This window comes from Gekko japonicus, unplaced genomic scaffold, assembly GCF_001447785.1.
Source record: "Gekko japonicus isolate JY-2015 unplaced genomic scaffold, Gekko_japonicus_V1.1 scaffold16, whole genome shotgun sequence".
Taxonomy (NCBI): Eukaryota; Metazoa; Chordata; class Lepidosauria; order Squamata; family Gekkonidae; genus Gekko; species Gekko japonicus.
The window spans coordinates 607,070-623,332 of NW_015169777.1; the positions used below are offsets into that span (position 1 = coordinate 607,070).

Here is a 16,263-nt window from a genome sequence, read left to right on the forward strand (position 1 = left end):
CCCCCCCCCCCCCCGCGAGTATCGCGGGTCCCCCTCTTGTATCTTCTAATAGAACCTTTCACTGAAAAGGTGTGTGCGGAGAGTGATTTGACAAGGAACCTGACACCAATGTGCATCCGAAACTAGCAGCTTTTTTACACTGCATGGGAAGTTGCAATGTGTACATAATAGAAGGGTCCTTGAAGACATTAGATGACATAATTATCTCTAGTTTCACTCAGACAGGTAGTAAATGGGAAGAAAAAACTGATAATTTCTCTTAAAAGTTTTGTTGAGGGGCAACCTATGTGCGCTGCGGCCCTGGGGAGGCCAGAGGACACCCCCCACCGTGTTCCCAGGCCAGCGCCAGAGCGCTGCAGCCCGGGGGAGGCTAGAAGATGCCGCCCGCCACCTCCCCGGGCCAGCGCCGGAGTGCTGCCGCCCGGGGGAGGCCAGAAGATGCCCCCCGCTGCCTCCCCGGGCCAGCGCCAGAGTGTTGTGGCCCAGGGGAGGCCAGAAGAGGGCCCCCGCCGCCTCCCGGAGTAAGTGAGGGATCTGTGAGGGGTGACGGAGGCTTGATTGGGGGAGTCGGGGAATGGGGGAGATGGGAGAGCCTCCCCCCATCTCTTTGCCCTCTTTCTTTCCATCCTTTCCTTCCCCTTTCCTTTCCTTTTCCTCTTTTTCTTTCTCTCTTTACCTTCTCTTTTCCTTCTTCTTTCCTTCTCACTCTTTCCTTCCTTAGTTCCTTCTCTCTACTCTCTCTCTCTCTCTCTCTCTTTCCTTCCCTTTTTCCTCCTTCTGCATCCCAACTCTAGTGAGAAGGGGTTTAAACTTTAAACCCCTTCTCTCTTTGCTCCCCCCCCCGCTGGCTAGGGAAGGGGAGGCTTTTGAAGATGCTTTCCCCCCCTTTTGCTTCCCCTTCTGACATCACTCCCGGTGATGTCAGGGGGCGTTGCATATGCTAATGAACTATTGTGCTAACAGCCTAGTAGTTCATTAGCATACCATATGCTAATGAGCTCCTGCAGCTCTTTTTCTACAAAATGACCTTTTTGTAGCTCTTTTTAAGGGCACAACCCTTAAAAAAGCAGTTCAGTTCTGGGTGGTCCCCAAACCGAACGCTGAATGGGCCCCACCCAAACCAAACCACTCCAGCAAGTTCGGTTCTCCCTTTCTCCTGGCCGCAGCTCACTGCAGCCAAGAAAGGGCAGGAATTGCCCTGGAAGGGACTTCCCTCCCACCTTTCTCCTCAAGTCCTGGCTGGAAGAAAAGGGGCAGGATCACCCAGGAAAGGACTTCCTTTCCCCCTTTCTTCTGACCACAGCTTGCTGCAGATGGGAGAACGGGGACTGGGATCACCCAGAAAGGGGCTTCATTTAACCCTTCAGTTTTGCTCACCCCTTTTAAGGGGTGGAGAGCAAAACTGAAAGGTTAAACGGCTGCCAGCTATTCAACCCTTCAGTTTTGCTCCCTGCCACTTCAAGGGGGGAGCAAAACCAAAGGGTTAAAAGGTTCCCAGCCATTTAAACCCAACAGCTGAGCAGCAAACCCTGCACCGCTCAGCTGTTAGGTTTAAATGGCTGGCCCTGAACAGCTGAACCAAACTGGCCAAAAGTTCGGTAAATGTTAAGGGAATGTGCCTTCCCTGAACATCAGTTCCAGAGCTCTAAACTAGCCCAAGTTTACAACACAGAAGAAATCTGTAAACAGCTATCTGACATTTTGTGCACACAAACTTCCATGGACTTTTGTGAACGCTCTCTATGTTTTATACTCCTAACAAAAGCAGAGGCCTCAAACATGGAAGTTCCAGAGTCTGCATGACTCAGCTGTTCTTCCCTCAGACCTTCATTTTATACTCACATCAAAATAAAATAAAACAAAGGAAAATGAGATCAGATGAAAAATGCACCCTTTCCCCCCAAATGTGATTTTTGACCACTTTGAACAGTGAACATACAACCTAGAAATACTTGTTATAATTGCATAGTACATGAAGCTTGTATGGTGGTATTGTCTGATGCATGGCCGAAAGTGATAGTGGTTACATGATATGTGACAGTCCTTGGCAATGCAATATGCCAGAGAATTATTTTTAATGAATCCACCTTCATGTCACAAGCTCCCTAATTCGGCTGCAAGAAGTTAGAAGTGTCTGAGACACACACAGGCTAATGATGGTAAGGGCAGTGCTGGAGGAAATCTCACACTGCATTTATATGTTCCATTACAAGGGCATGTTGTTATGGAAACAAGACGGGAAAGGAACTGGGATTGTTTTAAGTAGAAGTCGTTTCTGGCTTACTATGCTAAACTTGAGAGCTGATGTGGTGTCCAACGAGATCCTGGGTCAAATTTCCACTCAGCCCTAAAGTTAGCTGGGGATGACCTTGTGCTAGCCACACTCTTTCAACCTAACCTACCTACTTTACAGGGTTGTTTTGAGGATAAAATAGGACAGGAGAGAACCACGTTCAACACCTTGAGATCTTTGCAGGAAGGTGGAATAAAAATGGATACATGGAAATTTCTTGAAGACTAGTATCAAATTGCTGCATTTTGCAGCACAGCTTTTCTGCCACGCAAAAATGTGGCCAGGTGCTTGCCAACTGCACTTATCAGGGCCAATGAGAAGGGGGGGGGATAATCCAAGTCCAAAAGCAGAATAAGAACATAAGAGACGCCAATCTTGGATCAGGCCAAAGGCCCATCCAGTCCAACACTCTGTCACACAGTGGCCAAAAATACCAGGTTGCCATCAGGAGGTCCACCAGTGGGGCCAGGACAGACACTAGGAGCCCTCCCACTGTTGACCCCCCCCCCCAAGACAGAGCATCACTTGCCCCAGACTCCCTATCTATATCTTGTGGCAAATAGCCACTGATGGACCTCTGCTCCATATGTTTATCTAATTCCCTTTTCAAACCGTCCATGCTTGTAGCCACCACCACTTCCAGTGGCACTGAATTCCATGTGTTAATCACTCTTTGGGTGAAGAAGTACTTCCTTTTATCCATTCTAACCCGACTGCTCAGCAATTTCATGCTCCTTTGCACTGGATCCAACCCAACTCTGGACAGGCTATAAATCCCCTAATAAGATATTATGCCCTAATAGACATAAGATAAGAATCTGCCTCCATTCCTGAGGACTGGAAGGTAGCTAATGTCATTCCCATCTTTAAAAAGGATTCCAGAGGAGATCCGGGAAATAACAGGGCAGTCAGTCTGACATCGATACTGGGTAAGTTGGTAGAAACTGTTATTAAGAAAAGAAGTAGTAGGCACATTGATGAACAAAAACTATACAGGCAGACTCAGCATGGGTTCTGTAAGGGAAGATCTTGTCTCACTAACCTATTAGTGTTCTTTGAGGGAGTGAACAAACATGTGGACAAGGGGGACCCAATAGATGTTGTTTACCTTGACTTCCAGAAAACTTTTGATAAAGTTCCTCATCAAAGGCTCCTAAGTAAGCTAAAAAATCACGGGATAAAAGGACAAGTCCTCTTGTGGATCAAAAACTGGCTAATTAATAGGAAACAGAGAGTGAGTATAAATGGGCAATTTTCTCAGTGGAGGGTGGTAAGCAGTGGGGTACCGCAGAGATCAGTACTTGGTACAATTCTTTTTAACTTGTTTATTAATGATTTGGAGTTGGGAGTAAGCAGTGAAGTGGCTAAATTTGCAGATGACACAAAGTTGTTCAGGGTGGTGACAACCAGGGAGGATTGTGAGGCACTCCAAAGGGATCTGTCAAGGATGGGCGAGTGGGCGTCAACGTGGCAAATGGGGTTCAGTGCGGCCAAGTGCAAAGTGATGCACATTGGAGCCAAAAATCCTAAATATAAATACACATTGATGGGGTCCGAACTAACAGAGACTGACCAAGAGAGGGATCTTGGAGTCGTAGTAGATAACTCAATGAAAATGCCTACACGGTGTGCAACTGCAATAAAAAAGGCCAATGCTATGCTGGGGATTATTAGGAAGGGAATTGAAAACAAATCAGCCAGTATCATAATGCCCCTGTATAAATCAATGGTGTGACCTCATTTGGAGTACTGTGTACAGTTCTGGTCACCACACCTTAAAAAGGATATTATTATAGCTTTGGAAAAATGGAAGAAAAGGGCAATTAGAATGACAGAGGATGGCGAAAGACAGGAGGGCCTGGCATGATCTTGTCCATGGGGTCGCGAAGAGTCGGACTCGACTGTGCAACTGAACAACAACAAAAGAATGATAAAAGAGTTGGAACACTTTCCCTATAAAGAAAGGTTAAAGTGCTTAGGGCTCTTTAGCTTGGAGAAACGATGGCTGAGGGGTGACATGATCGAGGTTGATAAGATTATGCATGGGATAGAGCAGGTTGAGAAAGATGTACTTTTCTCCCTCTCTCACAATACAAGAACTCGTGGGCACTCAATGAAATTGCTGAGCAGTCGTGTTAGAACGGATAAAAGGAAGTATTTCTTCACCCAAAGAGTGATTAACACATGGAATTCACTCACTGCCACAGGAGGTGGTGGTGGCTACAAGCATGGATGGTTTCAAGAGGGAATTAGATAAGCATATGGAGCATAAGTCCATCAGTGGCTATTAGCCACAAGGATAGAATAGGAACTCTCAGGCTGGGGCAAGTGATGCACTGTACTCTTGGTGCTTGGGGGGGCAACAGTGGGAGGGCTTCTAGTGTCCTGCCCCCCTGCTGGACCTCCTGATGGCATCTGGTATTTTTGGCCACTGTGTGACAGAGTGTTGGACTAGATGGGCCACTGGCCTGATCCAACATTGGCTTCTCTTATGTTCTTATACACCTTTTATATCACTTATTTTGGCTGTCATTCTACAGTCACAAAGAACTGCTGGCCATGACTACTGTGTTGCAGAAATACTCAAGGGGGTGGCCTCCGCACTCTACAGTGCTTGTGTTAGAAGTCTTATTTTGAATGTACTGATACAGATTTTACAGGGCCCTTACACTGGAACTCCAAAAGATTTTCATTTCCTACTAGTAATTGTACATTATGCCATGCAACACCTGGAGGTTATACCTCTGAACAAAATACAAATTGAAACAGACAATGCTTTCCTTCAGCTGTTTGAATTAATGGGAACACACAGAGAGATTTTCATGGAACCCCTTTACAGCTGTTCTCATGAAGCAGCTCTGTCAGTACCTAGGGATCAAACACTTGTTCACCTTCATTTATCACCCCTTGTTGAGAGGTTTAATCATACCTTAAGAAAGCTAATAAGGAAGTAACAAGGAAGTAACTAACCTAATGGCACCTGCTCTTCCCATTTAGGGAGCCCCTATAAAGTATACACACAGTTTAAACTACCAACCTGCAGCTATGGGTGCCAACCCTTCAGTCTTGTAGATGTGCTGGAGGAAAGTTAGATTACCCCTAGGGGATGGGCCAATGCAGATACATACAACTATGGGAAAGTCTGACATAGACCCAGAGTAAAGCTTCCCAAAACTTACATAAAGCTCAGACACACCAAAAGAAAAGATATGATGGGGGACAAGAGTTCATAAAATCTAGGTAACAGAAGAATGTTAGAGGAACAATGGTTGTTCACAAAGAGGGAATTGTCTAATGTCCAAGCCCATCTATATATAAAAGAAAGTCCCCTCACCGTAAAATCAATGCCCAGGCCAAACTGCTGGACCTAGAGACACCAAATTCAGGGAGAGCGCTCCTACTGTGGCATAGGTGCTCACTAAGAAGGGATTTTTAGAAATTCGACCCCTAAGTGGGTCAAAGGGGGGAAAATGTGCTCCCCCTATTGATTCCTATGTGGCTGCCAGAAGGCTGCCTCTCTGCACCCCCACTCTCTGATTGGTCAGCTGCAGAGCTCAGTGTTGTGAGGTAAAAAAACCCAACAGTTACAGGGGACTGCAGAGGGCTAATGACAGTTGAGGAAATCAGGAGTGGCCAAGAACCACCTGTGAGGTGAAGCAAAGTGCTGGCCCAGCCTCTCTGGTGGATTTCAACACACTCCCCCCACCTCCTACATCTAACAGGCGGTTGTCTGTCAGGTGCAGCAGCAGTTGCAGGGTGCTTAAAGCCACGAGGGAGCCTGCCCCAGCATTAACGCTTTAGTGATCCTGCCAGCCCTGCCTCCACAGTGTCTTCTAATACTCCTCCCCCTCCCCGTCCTACACTGGACAGGCAGCTGCCTATCAGGTGTAGGAGAAGAGGTGGGATGTTTACAGCCGCCGGGGAGGTTTGCTCAGCAGGATTGCCTTAGCACTGCTGCTGGCCCAGCCTCCCCGATGCCTTTAAATACAATCCCCCCCAACACCAGACAGGCCGGTGTCTGTCAGGTGTAGGAGCAGGGCCAGGGTATGAATGTTTATGGGGAGATAGTAAAGGACATTTCTAGGAGCCATTTCAATGTGTGCCTCCCTCATGAACCTGAAGAAATGTCCACCACATCACCAGTTTCTCACACCAACTCCCCCTCATCTCTTACTGCCCCCAAGAAAGCTCCTGGCAAACATCGAGCCAGAAACACCAACGTTACAAGGAGGAGGCAACATAGAAATGCAGCAAAGATATTTGCACATAGTACTTCTGCAGTGCACTGAGCTGCACAGGCCAAGTACCAGCAAGATCACCCTGAGGTGCTCAGTACAACACAGTCTCCATATGAGCAAAAGAATCCAGGAACACAAGTAGAGAGGCCATGACTTTCGTGGAAGGTAGGAGGAGCTGACTTAACGGAGAACTGCTTCTTAAATGGACAGTTCTATGTGGCTTCCTCCAGAGTGAGCTTATCAAGCAGCATGGTGATCATAGCACCTGAGGGCAGAACCACCAATGTGGTCTAGAGAGAGGTTCTTCAGTAGAGAGAGAGAAAAGTACGTACACTACAATCTTCTCTGTTAGAATTCCTACAACAAATGTCACATTTCAAATTTCACACGTTGGACCTAGAGACACCAAATTCGGGGAGAGAGCTCCTACCGTGGCTACAAGCATGGATGGTTTAAAGAGGGAATTAGATAAGCATACGGAGCATAAGTCCATCAGTGGCTATTAGCCACAAGGTATAGAACTCTCAGGCTGGGGCAAGTGATGCACTGTACTCTTGGTGCTTGGGGGAGGCAACAGTGGGAGGGCTTCTAGTGTCCTGGTCCCACTGCTTCCAACACACTCCCCCCACCTCCTACACCTAACAGGCGGTTGTCTATTAGGTGCAGCCCCACCTCCACTAATACTCCTCCCCCATCCCCCTCCTACATTGGACAGGCAGCTGCCTGTCAGGTGTAGGAGAGGAGGTGGGGTGGCTTCCAACACATTCCCCCCACCTCCTACACCTAACAGGCAGTTGTCTGTCAGGTGCAGTCCCACCTCCACCTTGGCTTCTAATACTCCTCCCCCTCACATTTCAAATTTCACATCATCAGTATTATAACTGGATTTACAGAACTTAAACACCGTAGCAAAGCACAGGTAGCAGGCTAGTTCAAGATAAATTTAAGTGTTAGGACCCCCTGATCACCAAATCCACTGTATGCCTCAGCTGGTACAGAAGCTACATATAAACCACTTTAAAACATGGCACAGGCAAAAGGGTAATCTTGAAAGTGAAATACTTTGCCTTCAGGGGCCACAGCACTTTTAGTATTAGCGCTGCTACATATATAGCAACTTAAGATCAACCCAATCATGGTAAATGTTTCCAGTTAAAACAAATTTTTTAAATGTTATAATGAAGCTCGATGTCTTTACAGTTGGATATTTTTTCCCCTTCAGATTCCCCAAGATACCCACTTTGATAAGATTTTATCAAGAGAAAAATAATTTGATGCTATTAATATTTGAACGCTGGTAGCAGCTATGGTAGAAAGGTTCTGAGGAACAAACACAATTTCCCTTCAACCTTGAGAGCTATTATTTACATTATGAGGAAAGAACTATGGTAGTGGAAAAAAGGTTCACATACACTAGCCTCTAAAGCTGAAGATTCAGAGGGCAGGGATCAAACATGGGTATGGGACACTTTATGCTAAACCTTGTTTTTCTAAAAGAAATCCATAAAAATTATTGAAAGCAAAGAATATTTTGGACCCCAACTGCCATGTGCAAAACAAGGTTGCCCATGTTACCACCCCAATATATAGGCTGGTTAGAGACAACTGAGTGATCCTGAGATTTTGAGTAAGGGGGCATCATTAATTCTTCTCTAAAGGAAGGGAGCTGCCCAGAGGCCTTGAGGAGACAACTGCCAGATCTCTTCTTTAAAAACGTACCAGATTGTTATCTGGATTCAGCCTTAGCCATTATTAAACTTGTTATGTTCTCTGGAGAGGTCAATCAAGTTCACACCAGATTATTTGTCTGTGAAGGAGGAGGGGTATTCCAGTAATACATTCCTTCACTTTTACCCGATGAGAAATACATAATTTTAAAATAATTGACATTTATGGAAGGTGTAGTTAACATTTTCAGTAGGCTTACAACAACAAAACTGAAATGAAACAAGAGGGCCCCAACTGTCTTAAGATTCAATTCAGCCAAATTTCCCAGTGTTCTGAAGTCACCAAATTATTTCCATGTAGCTTCGTTTCAAATAGCTCTACATAAACATCGTATATCCTACTCAAATTCTGATTATATGAATATGCTGGATCAAGTGTACATGGCTGCCTTTCACTAGCTCTTTGAATGGCCAATTTAGTGATCTGGGAAAAGTTCTGCATTGACATCCACAAGCCCAGGTAACATCATGATAACTAAAACCATTAAACTTGTGCCATACCTTACAGGGACTGCTTTTTAAATCTGCAAATTCCAGGTCCCAAAGAGGCTAGACTAGCGGCGACTATGGCTAGGGCTTTTTCGGTGGCAGCTCCTACCTGGTGGAATGAGCTCCCAGAGGAGATCCGGGCCCTGCGGGACCTTGCACAGTTCCGCAGGGCCTGCAAGACGGAACTCTTCCGCCAGGCGTTTGAGTAGGAGCCGCCACGACTGTTACCATCACTCCACGACTATTACCATCTGTGTCCTAGCCCTTTATTACCAACTCGCCATGAGCGCTAAAATGGTGGTACTGCGTGGAGCTGTGGCCACTAAGGATACCATCCTGATGACGTCATCTGTTCCCTTGTTAGTTATTGTGGAGAGCACCTATGTTATATTGAATGTTTTTAAAATGCAGTTGTAATGTTTTATGTATTGGCCATTGGCCCTATCTGTATGCCGCCCTGAGCCCGTTCGTGGGGAGGGCGGGTTATAAATTTAAATAAATAATATATAAATAAATAATCTGACAAAATTAGACACTATTTCTTCTTCCCAAACCACATTACCCATCACAAAACCAGTTAAAATAACATTTTCTCTCACCATTAACATCTGTCTACTCTTACCCCAACACCAACTGCTATAATTGTACATCATCTAAATGGAACAGTACAATGTTGTTATATAATTGCATCCTACAGGAAAGGATGCATTTGCCCCATTACATAAAAGTGCTTGGTTTCAAAACCTATAGGCTGTATTTTTATAGACATCAAACTGAATTATTTGTGCCATGAACATATTGCCAGGAACAGTGAGCTCTTCTTCTCGTCCCAAAGGAACTCATGTATCAAAGACTTGGAAAGGATCCTCCATCCTTCCTGAAGCTGCTTCTCTCATTTCTGCACTCTTCTTCTTGCATCTCCCTTACCCCCCCCCCAAAGAGTCAGCAAGAAGGGACCAAGATGGTTTCACCTGTAGTGCCAATGCAGTGCCTGGCTGTGCAGCAGCTCATAAGACAAACTGTGAGATTGTCCACCAAAGTCCAACATAATACAAAATTGTCTTCTGTAGAGCACATATATTATTGGCAATGGCCATGAACAGGGTTAAATGCAATTTTCTGTATGAAGCACATTTCATAACGAAGTCAGTTCACTGATCACTGGATACCATGACTTCCATACAGGAAATGTTCTCCAAAGGAAGCATTGCAATTATGTATATTACCTTCTCAGTTAAATTCAGTATTAAGCAAGGATACTGGAAAACATAAACGGAACAGACAATTACGGTCAAGTCAAGACGGATGAATGCAATGATATACACAGACTTTTACATATTCAAGCCATTGCTATAGTTACTGTTTCTGTTCACTCAAGGTAACTGAAGCCTGGTATTTAATATTAAAAAGAAAGTGCAAAGGTCGAATTTTTTAATAATAAAAAGAGTAGCTGTGTAGCAGATACCATAAAACCTTTTAACAATATTCTCCATAAAGCCTACTTCAAAGCCAGGACAAAGTGTTAACTCAAGCTTCTGAAACTTTGAAAGTAAGGTTTTTTTAATCACTTTTTAAGCTGTGTCTTTCCAAAATGCTTTATAGAAGTTTCCCCCTATATATAAAGTCACAATTGCTGTAGCAGAAAAATTAATATTTCATTTAAAAGTGATTATTAAATCCATGATGTCTACAAATGGAGCCACTGTGGTCCAAACTCTGGCTTCAGAAAAAGAAAAGATGCTTCAGTCAGTGGCAATATGAGTTCTACTCTCTTCTGTAAACATGACAAAAAACACTGTACTTTGGTCAGAGAGGCTAGCCAGGATTTCTATCTTCTGTCACCAAGAGGGAGGGGGGAAACCCCAAGGGCAGTTGGGAACCAGGACTTTCCTTATTAAGCACTCAAAACCGAAAACAAGCAGCTAGCTCGCCCAGAATCTGTGGTTACTATCAACATACAAGCAGTAGAACTCTTGAAACCAGCAAAGAAAAAGAATATAGACTCACTGTTTGGTTATCTTCATACAGCTTCAAGTCATATCCACTCAGCTCCACGCAGAAAATTATTGCTGTCACCCCCTCAAAACAATGGATCCATTTTTTGCGCTCAGACCTCTGCCCACCCACATCCACCATTTTGAAAGTCAGCTCTTTGAAGGTAAACTTATTTTCCACAATCCCCGTAGTCATGTCCCGAGAGCGCAGAATATCTTCAACTGTAGGAATGTAGTCCAATGCAGCAATCCTTTCCAGGTCATTCAAGTAATAGGCAGCATTGTCCTCTAGATGGTACTCATTGGAGCGACAGAAACACTCTTGCACGCCGGGGTCAGCCCAGAGCCTTTTCATGACACCAAGCAGCTCAGGCGTGATCTCACCTTTGCTTTCAGCCGGGCCTGTCAAGGCAAAAAGCTGCACTGCATCATAGGCTCTGTCAGGGTTGTGAAACTCGATCTTAAGGGTGGCCAAAGCACGAATTATACGTGTGAGGGAGTCAATGGCGTTATAGATAATCAGAGGCTTGTACTCCTTGCAAGCTTCTAAATTAAAGCCACCACTGTGGATAATTTTCATCTGCTTGACGATGGTGCTTTTGCCAGAATTACTAGTGCCAAGAAGTAAAAGCTTGATCTCACGTCGTTGCCGCTGACTCTCAGAGCGCAGGTGGCGGTCAATCCTACGGGACCGCCGCGCTGCCTCTTTCTCCTCAGAGCTTTGCCTACATCCCATGGTACAGAAGAGCCTAGCAAAAGGGGAGATTTTGAGATTTTTTTCTTTCTGACCTTCTGCCCTCCTCTCTCCCTCTCTCTGCTTGCAAAAAGGAACTGCAGTATCTTAATGCTTGTATCAGGTGTAGCCTTTGGGAGCAGGGAATTTTTAAAAAATAATACTGTCCAACATATGATTTGCCCCAATGGCAAATTTCAGTCCCAGAAGGGTTGCAAAGCTATCTGTAACAACCACAAACAGACGATCACTTCTATAGATCTCATGGCACTCCCCCTTTCCAAGAGTAAATAGTTGCACATTCCTGCTAAGACCTGCTAAAAATGAAACACTTTTCCCCACATGGTGGTCAAATCTGCCAAATACTTCTTGTTCTCCTGCATAACTCTTGCTTCTGAAGTGCTTCAGTTTCACTTATATTTCCCAGTTTCTGTGGTGATGCCGTCAGGTGCAGCTGAAGCTCCAGTCAGATGTAGTGCTGCATTTATTCAGCTTTCCCTTGGCACTCAGCTGTTCAAGCTGGTCCAGTTTGGATCTGTGAATCTGCATTCACAACCTGTTAAGACAGTGGAAGGAGAAGGGAATAAATTAATTCAGTTGGGAGATGTGGTTTTTCTGATGTGAGCCAGTGATACTATTTGTGCTGCTGAACATTATCATTATCTAACTAGACAACTCAGATAGAAAGTGCTCAATGGAAAGCAAGAAATCTTGGAATGCTGAAGAAATGCAAAGGCTGGGGGGTGGGGGCTGCAGAATACGTTCCTGGAACAATAGGAAATCAAATCCTCTTGTCTTTCCAGCCTGCTGTTCTTTTTACCCAAGCAAACAGTGCTGCTGAGCTGATTATCTGGCAGCAAGAAGTGATGACAATCCCTTTCCTGCACAGCCCTGTTCTGACACTTTTCCTAAAACTAGAGGACATGAGAGAGTGTTCTACAATTTACTTCCCTGCTCCTTCAGTTACATCCTGTACCTAGCACTGTAAACCATTGGTGTGACTGTTCTGCATGTGTACCCCTACCTGGTTTTACTTCACTTTATTTTTAATGGGAGAAAAGAATTTTCAAAACAGATCTCATTAAAAAGAGTCTGAAATGACACACATATTGATCTTTGCAGAATCCATGATCCCCACCCGTTTTTCTTTTATTGAGCAAGGCACTCTAGCTCAATCCCACTTAAGTGATTCAGTGATAAAGTATTCAAATATATCCATAATCCCTCAATCCTTATCTCCAACTGAAATTATGCCTAAGTATATATATCTGGTTTTGTTTTCATTCATCCCATGTGACTCCTGCCCTGTCTATTCCTCCCCTTCCACTTGTTATCACCCACTGTTGAAATTTAGATAGTAAACACTTTTGAGCAAGAATCTGCATAATAACATGTAATAATAAACTCTTTGAAGCAGAGACTTCTATAATAAGCATGTCATCTCTTGTTGGATATGTCTAAAAAATACCCTTAAGGAACTTCCTAAATTTCTGAAGTTCACAGAAATGCCTTCCTATCCTCTAGTCTTGGACTATGAGCCTAAGGATACTTACATAGGCATAAAGCCCACTGAAATCAATGGGACTTGCTTCTACAGGTTTGAGAATAGGATCACCTGCCTATTTCTATCAGAGCTGACCTTCTTGTGAGGTAAAGTTGGCTGATATTGGATGCCTTGAAGGGCGGCAGACGGGGAAAGAGAAAGATCTGATCTATAGAGGCAAAACCTCTGGATAAATTAACTTTGCAGGTTTTTGTACCATTCTGAACTGTTCCCTGAGAAAATGCTGAAACTGGTATCCAGAAGCACAACCCAACCGTTGGGTCAACTGATATAGGCACAAGTTAAGCAAGGGCCCAGATTCACCATGGGTCCTGTTTGCCACCTCAAGGGGGGAAAGGAAGGGCAGAGAGGGTGGTGGCAGCCACAGTGGTTCTCACTGGCTGGGAGGGGGCCAGGCCACAAAAGCGGGAAGCTTGGGCCCACCCTGACCCCCACCAGACCAATCCTGGGGGGCCATGGGGACTAGGGAGTGGGGCGGCCATTTAAGGTGCCACCCCACCCCTGGCCACCCTCTTTGTTGTGTGAGTTTTGCCCGCCCACCCTCCCCATTTCTAGTTACCTTTGTTTGTGCAGTGATTTCACGTGGGATTTGTGCTTCAGCTAATTTTGTTTTTTACTTGTCACATCACAGGTAGTATCAGTATGGGGCCGGATGCATTCTAAGGAAAACCGACCTGCATGCCCATTTTCCTGAGTATGGGAATCCCCTTAAGGTTTCTTGGGGTGAGGGTTTCAAGAGGAATGCCCAGCCTGGAGGGTCTGCCAGGGATTACCCTCACACTCAGGTGGCAGTGGAAGCCACTTTAGGGTGGGCTGGGGTGGGCAGGGGTATCCTCGACTGGTCAGTTGATGTCCAGGATCTGGTATCCCATGCTGTGCCCAGGCTTCTTACAGCTGTAACCAATAAATTTGTGGACAATTTTATTCCTAAAACTGCATTGTGCATGTGTTATTCAAACCTGGGTTTGGAAATAGGGTTACTGGAGTACGGGGAATAGGGGAACCCATTGCCTTCGACACCCTCCCCCTGCTCTCCCCACAGGTGCTGGGGCCACATATAGTGTGGCACCACTGAGCTTTAGATGTACCCTGTGAAAAAGTGGATTGAGAGAGTGTGCATGTGCACGCATGCATGCATAAGGCTACCTGTTGTCTCACAGCAATGTCCTTCCCAAAATATTCTGATACACTATTTTTCTTTGGATTGTATGTTCTCCTCCTCTCCAAAACAACAGCAAAAGTTTAAACACAAGTGTAACTGCAGAAAGACTACTTCCCTATTACGAAGAAGCCAGATCAAGGCTACTTTTACCAAGTGCTTAGAGAGAAGCCTCCTGCCAACCTAGCAGTTAAAAAGCAATAAATTGCAAGTAGATAAATAGGTACCACTTCAGTGGAAAGGTAACAGTGTTCCGTGCGCCTTGGCTAGTCATGCCAGCCACATGACCACGGAAACGTGTCTGGACAGTGCTGGCTCTTCAGCTTGGAAATGGAGATGAGCACCGCATCCCTAGAGTTGGATTCGACTGGCTTTCTAGCAAGAGAAACCTTAGAGGGAAGCAGTTCTATTTTACCCCCTTAATTTATGATAACTTTCTGCTTTGAAACACTTATTTCAAAATGGTCCAAAAACCACAGAACACTGAATAACATACTGTAATCATCTCCGCTCCCAGGTACACCAACAGTTTGCCATTCATCTGTGTTTTGGTTTCTAGCAATGTATTTGGCCTTTATTGTATTGGTTATTCAACATTTCTTGCTGCTATTACTAATTCATGCCCTGACCTGGATAGCCCAGCCTAGCCTGCTCTCATCAGATCTCGGAAGCCAAGGTCTTGTATTCTATTCTGTTAAGCAGCAGCTGGACGAACACTTGTCAGAAATTCTCTAGGCTGATCCTGCACTGAGCAGGGGGTTGGACTAGGTGGCCTGTATGGCCCCTTCCTACTCTCTGGCTCTATTATTCTATTAAGCAGGTTCTGCCCTGGCTAGTATTTGGATGGGAGACCTCCAAGGAACACCAGGGTCATGACATGGAGGCAGGCAATAGCAAACCACCTCTGAACACCTCTTGCCTTGAAACCCCCCTGGAGTTGCCGTAAGTCAGTTGTGACTTGATGGCACTTTCCACCACTTATTTATATATTGCTTTTCTTGCTGAAATCCAAAGTGAGTCCAATTTTAAGAAGTCTTTTTAAAACTTGAAAGTTTTTATACTCAAACGTTGCTAGGAATGAAATTAAACATCCTGAAGCTTTCACCAAAAAGGCACATGACAACACCTGTAAATGCTGCCTAACTCAGAGTTTCCAGCAGGGCCAGCCAGGGACCAAGGCCCAAAGCTTTTGGGCAGGCATCGGTGGGTATCCCTGGAGAGGCAACACTATAAAACTTTCATAGTGTCATCTTTTCCCTAGAAGGGATTTAGAACAGGACTTCCCCATCTGACCTGAAATGGCCATTTCCCCATTTATGCTGCACCCTATGTACAGCTATAAACTAATCAGCAAGAAAGCTCTATATTGAAAAAGGTCAGCACAGCCCTCCAGTGTTTTCTTCCCGAGATGCTCTTTCACCTGCTGCTGTCACAGAAGCTTGTTTCTCTACTCCTTAAGACATTCCTTGTGTTCCTCAAGAGCTGTAAAGGTCCAGGCAGCGACAGTGCCCAGATAACTGGATTAGATCAGGCCAATGTCTTTAATCTATAGAAACTAATCCGTCAATGGCACTAGTTCATTGCTTAATCCTTCCAATCCCATATATAAATTGGTTGCAATCTGCTTTAGAGCTGTCATGCTGTGCTATTGCCCACTGATGGAGCCTGGTAGCAGTTTATCTGCACAGGGTAAACTAATATATCATAAATTCAAAATCTGCAAGAATTAAAAAGAAGTGCAACCAACCACCCAAATTTACAGTAACTCTTTCTACACCCAACTGAAGTTTTATTTGTCAATACCTCGCTGTCTGACTTTCCTCCAGTAAAGTGCATCAAGAGAGTACTATCCAACATGTGTGAAAGGAGCCTTGTGTGTCCATATCTTTTTTTTCCTTTCATGAGTGGAAAAGCATTTTGAGAGAGAGGCCACTGGTGGTGTGGAAATAGCCAGAAAGATTTAAGCAGCCCCTCTCTTCTACAGTTTTTGTGAACAAACACATTTTCTTTTCATTTACATAAAAGCATCAAACCTCCTCCTGCTTTGCCCCAAGACAGGGGGGAAA

General features: G+C 44.8%; 2 protein-coding genes across 2 annotated transcripts in view; one reads left to right on the forward strand and one right to left on the reverse strand.

Moving 5' to 3' along the window:
- GNAZ (guanine nucleotide binding protein (G protein), alpha z polypeptide) overlaps positions 1–11,477 on the reverse strand; it is a 45,255-nt gene extending 33,778 nt beyond the window's left edge. The window contains exon 1 of the mRNA XM_015416685.1: positions 10,755–11,477. Coding sequence (XP_015272171.1) covers positions 10,755–11,477 — 723 coding nt within the window. The remainder of the gene's footprint in view (positions 1–10,754) is intronic.
- RSPH14 (radial spoke head 14 homolog) overlaps positions 1–16,263 on the forward strand; it is a 98,771-nt gene that overhangs the window by 44,902 nt on the left and 37,606 nt on the right. The window lies entirely within an intron of this gene.